This window comes from Neomonachus schauinslandi, chromosome X (assembly GCF_002201575.2).
Source record: "Neomonachus schauinslandi chromosome X, ASM220157v2, whole genome shotgun sequence".
NCBI classification, from domain to species: Eukaryota; Metazoa; Chordata; class Mammalia; order Carnivora; family Phocidae; genus Neomonachus; species Neomonachus schauinslandi.
Window position 1 is genome coordinate 850,480 of NC_058419.1, and position 5,114 is coordinate 855,593.

General features: G+C 55.3%; 2 protein-coding genes across 2 annotated transcripts in view; one reads left to right on the forward strand and one right to left on the reverse strand.

Annotated features, from left to right (window-relative positions):
* F8 (coagulation factor VIII) overlaps window positions 1-5,114 on the forward strand; it is a 140,541-nt gene that overhangs the window by 119,372 nt on the left and 16,055 nt on the right. The window lies entirely within an intron of this gene.
* Window positions 2,231-4,451, reverse strand: F8A1 (coagulation factor VIII associated 1). The gene is made up of 2 exons (XM_044911858.1): window positions 2,964-4,451; window positions 2,231-2,588 (listed from the first exon to the last, which is right to left on the reverse strand). The coding sequence occupies exon 1, from the start codon at window positions 4,379-4,381 to the stop codon at window positions 3,242-3,244; it is 1,140 nt and encodes a 379-aa protein (XP_044767793.1). The 5' UTR covers window positions 4,382-4,451; the 3' UTR covers window positions 2,231-2,588; window positions 2,964-3,241.

The following is a 5,114-nucleotide window of genomic DNA, read 5'->3' on the forward strand; positions in this document are numbered from 1 at the left end:
CACACACACACACACACACACACACCACACACACCACACACACACACACACACACACACTTCCTCAATGCAAGGAATTTAGACACACACACACACACACACACACACACTTCCTCAATGCAAGGAATTTAGACCAGGCCTGAGGAGGCTTTCCCTTAAGCCCAAATCCAAATACAAGCACAGTCACATATGATGTGGTTTGAAGTGCGGTTCGGTAGCCAATGGCCAAGAAAGAATTCCCGAGACTTTGTCAGTGCAAAAAAGGGTGGTTTTATTATAGCACAGGGACAGGGACCTGTGGGCAAAAAGAGCTGCACTGGGGTTGTGAGGAGTGACTGATTATATAAGATTTCCTATCCTATGGAGGGGAGGGTGACATTAGGGTCCCAGGAAATTGAGTCTATAGGTTTCTGGAGGTCTAGCTATTGATAAGATTGCTTTCTTTCGTTTTTTATTTTAAATATTTTATTTATTTGGGAGGGAGAGAAAGAGAGAGCGCATGGGCACAAGCAGGGGGAGCGGCAGGCAGAGGAGAGGAAGCAGCAGGCTCCCCGAGGAGCAGAGAGCCCGGAAGTGGGGCTTGATCCCAAGGCCCTGGGATCATGACCTGAGCCAAAGGCAGGCAGACGCTTAATGACTGAGCCATCCAGGTGCCCCAAGATTACTTTTTTTCTTATAAGTCATTAAGACAGTTGCAAAACTGATGGGAGATTCATGTCATGCATGACTGTGATCTCTATCAGTTAACCATTTGTTTTTCCTCTTCCTTTGCTCTTGGGCAGCCAGGAGTGCCTGAGGAATGTCACACCTTTCCCACCTGGTGGGGGGGGCGTCGCAAGGTATTAGCTTGTGCTTTGCCCTCAGCACGCCTTTTGCTCCCTCATCAATAAGACAGTAAGGCAGCTGGCCAGGCCTGTAGCCCAGGTTGAGAGGAGTATACTAAGAGAAGCAAAACCACAAAGGACCATGCACCCTAACCACTTTCTTTTTTAATTCCAGTATAATTAATGTACAGTGTTATATTAGTTTCCGGTGTACACTATAGTGACTCCACACTTCTATACATTACTCAGTGCTCATCACAGTAAGTGCACTCTTAATCCCCTTCACCTATTTCACCCATCCCCCCACCCACCTCCCCTCTGGTAACCATCAGTTTTTCTCTAGAGTTGAGAGTATGGTTTTTTGTCTGTTTTTTCTCATCCTTTGTTTCTTAAACTCCACATGAGTAAAATCATATGCCATTTGTCTTTCTCTGACTTATTAGCATTATATAGCCTTATAGCTTCTAGATCCATCCGTGTTGCAAATGGCAAGATTTCATTCTTTTCTATGGCTCAGAAATATTCCAATTTGTGTGTGTGTGTGTTCTTTATCCATTCATCTATGGATGGACACTCGGGCTGCTTCCATAATTTGGCTATTGTAAATAATGCTGCAATAAACATAGGGGTTCATCTATCTCTTTGAATTAGTTGTTTTCATTTTCTTTGGGTAAATACCCAGTAGTGGAATTACTTGATCATATGGTAATTCTATTTTTAATTTTTTGAGGTACCTCCATAGTGTTTTCCACAGCAGCCACACCAGCCAGCATTCCCACCAACAGTGCACGAGGGTACCTTTTTCTCCACATCCTCGCCAACACTTGTTGTTTCCTGTGTTTTTTATTTTAGCCTTTCTGACAGATGTGAGGGGATCTCTCGTGGCGGTTTTGGCTTGCATTTCCCTGATGATGAATGCTGCTGGGCATCTTTTCACATGTCTGACACCCTACCCACTTTTTCAATAAGTTAGACTGAGCTTTTAGGGCTCTGAAAGACCCTTCCAGGCAGCCAAGTGAGAGCACAGGAATGGTGGCTGTCTCAGATGGGCCTCTCTTATATTCCCTTACCTATTGCTTCCACACTGTTGAAATAGAGGTAGTAAAGATGACCCTAAAAATCCCACCCATTTTGAGGCACTTGACTCACGGTGACAACCCTCCACACACCCCCTCCCCACCCCCCCCCACCACACACTAAAGGCAAAACAGAAATCTACTGAACCGTGTCCTTAAATCTCACCCCAAAAGATCAGTACTGTATACAACTTCAGCCTAGAGGATGCATACTAACCCTAACCCTAACCGTAAAGAGAGTAAAATCGAATTTAAAAACGCCCAGTTCGTAACATTTCATGTAACATTTGGACCAAAAAGCCCTGTAAATGTAATATTTTGAAATGGGATGCTCTCCTGCTCTTGGGGAACAGAGACACCGTCTAGCATATATAGGACCGCACAGTACCAGAGAACCATGCTGATTTTACATATTTGAGTTAAATAAGAGTCGCAGAGAGCTCCCTACCACAAAATAAAAGTCGTCACGCGGACGAGGCATACCTCTCAGAATGGAACCTAGAACCAGAACTGTGAATTCCAAGGCACATCAGACACATTTGCATTAGAACACGCCCCCTCCCTTGCACCGGACACATTTGCATTGCAGCTGAGTAAGGTCCACAACGCCAAGGATCTCTGTAGCTTCACTGCGTGGCACAGCCTGAGTCCTGGGCTGTCAGTTTCAAATGAGTGAATACATCATGGACCTGAAAGACAACCATCTGTTTTTCTACCCTCTGCTTCCTGATAGGCAGAGAAGCTGTTCCCATGTTATAGATGGAAGGAAAGCTAAACCACAAGTTAGGAGCATCAGAATGGCTTTATTATGGACTTAGGGCTGTAGCCACAATGGTGTATGTAATCAGATCATTCCCACGAACGTGTACGGGGCGGATGAAACAAAGGAGAACTTGGGTGGTCACATGGATAGACACTGATCTATGCCAAGAAATCAGATCAGGATAAAAAGCATGCAGCTTAAGTACTTAGAGCTGTGCAAAATCAAATCCTCGCTTTGCAACAAAGATGTGGGGGGCGGGGAGCGGGTGGAAGAAGAGGTAAGGGCTAAAGGGGGTTCTTACTTGTATGTGGGCAGTTTTGGGGAAGAGAGCCATGTCCTCCACTGATTCTATCACGTTGCTGCTGTTTCCCTCCCACCGTCATGGAAGTAAGTTTTTGGGATACAGGTAAGTTCCGGTCAACTAAGTTCCTATGGAGGCAAGAGGAATAAGATAAACAAAGGTAGAACTGCCAGGATTCACGTCTTTTATTCCGCCGCCCGCCCCCCTCCGCCCCAAACGCCAGGGGAGGTGCACGAAGTTCTGTCACAAGCAAAAAGTCACTTCGTTAAGGTGATTCATCAGATGCCCTGTCCCGAGGGGGAGACGGTTTCTTGCAGAACGAGGTGAAGGAGGTGGTTCTGCTCAGCACTCAGCAGTGGCCACATCTCCACTTGCAGCGACTTGACGGCTTCTGTGTCCTTTTCGTGGGTGGCCATGACCAAGGACTGGAGCAGCAGGAACAGCTCCTCGGGAAGCTGGCCACTGCTCTCCTGCCCGTGGCTGTCGAAAGCCTCCCAGGAGTACTTCTCCAGGGTGTGGGCATGCTCCGGCAGGAGCTTGGCGGGCGGTGGCTGCAGTAGCAGCAGCAGCAACACGCGGGACACCTCGCAGCGGACCAACACATCCGAGAAGGCTCCCAGCGCGGCGGGAGAGGGCGCGCCAGCCGCAGAGCCGGCGCTCGGAGGGAGCAGCGCGGCGGGCAGGGCCGGGGCCGCGCCGGGGCCCACCTGCTGCCCTGGCGGCGGCGGCGGCGGCGGCGGCGGCGGCAGTGGCGGCGGCGGCTGCACCGGGTGGCTGCCGTGCTCCCGCGCCAGGCGCTGCATGCGCGTGAAGACCGCCAGGGCACCGCTGTAGTCGCGCGCCAGCAGCTGGCAGGAGGCGGCGTCGCCAAGAGACTGCAGCGCGGCCAGGGGCAGCTGCGGCAGCTGCAGCTGCGCGGCGCGCTGGAAGTGGCCGGCGGCGGCGGCCGGCTGGCCCAGGTCGCGCAGGGCGGCGGCCAGCTCGAGGCAGAGGGCGGCGGCGGCGGCCGGCTGGCCCAACTCGAGGTGCAGGCGCACGGCGGCGCCCAGAGCGCTGGCCGCGGCTTGCAGCGGCTCCCCGTAGGCTGCCGGGCAGACGAGTCGCTGGCGCGCGTCGCGCTCCTGCCGCAGGAAGAGTCGGGCGGCCTCGGTCAGCGCCAGCGCCTCCCCAGGCCCGTGGAAGAGCGCCTGCTGGCAGCGCGCCACCGCCAGCTGGCACCAGGCCGCGTAGGGCAGGCACTCCTGGGCACGCAGCTCGCGGCCCAACTGGCCAAACTGCTCGCCCGCCTCCGCCACGTTCGGCTTCCGCAGGAACCGCTTCTTCAGCTTGCTGGACACCTGGCGGTAGCGGGCCAGGAAATCCCCAGCCTCGGACCCGGGCCCCGCACCGCCACCCAGGCCGGCGGCGGACGACGCCATGTTCGCCGCCCTCGCGCTGACGCAGACCGTCGGACGTGGCGGCGCCCGGGCGCGACGTGCCTTGCGTCCCGCCGGCTCGGGCTGGCTGCGCGACCGCGCGCGCTCGCGGAGCCCGCGCGCGCCGGTGCCCTGGGGGATAGGCAAACGCGCGGGATCGGCGGCCGGAGACCTCGCGGGACGCCCGTTGTCTATGGAAATCGTGGGTCCTGGGGCGGGGCCTGGCCAGGTGCCCGCTGTTGCCGGGCGACACAGCCTGGTTACCCAGGTTGCTACTACAGGCGTCTCCTAGCGTCTGTAACCGGAACCCGAGGAAAGCTCAACTCGCGATCCCGCGTGGCCCTAAAGCCAAGTTTGCACGTTTCATGATTGCCAGCCACCCCGTCCGTCCTCAACCTTCCAAAGCCCCTGCCCCACTAGAGCCCAGGCCAACAGGTCTGTCCACCCCTCCGTCCCGCACCCGGGTTGCCATTGCACGTGTTCACCCCTTCCCGACGCCACGGTCACATGGTCTTTGAGCTCCAGCCCAAGGAACACCATCCTTCCCGGGACCGTCCCGGGCTCTGACGTGCTCAGAGCCAATGCGGGGAAGGCGGGGGGGGGGGGGGGGGGGGCGATCTTCTGTGCCCCGGCCTCACCCCCCTCCCCACCGCAGCCAGCCTCTCCCACCCAGGGCCACCCCCTGCACAGTCCCCGAGAGAAACGGCTCTTCTCTGTCCTCCCCGAGCCGGACCCC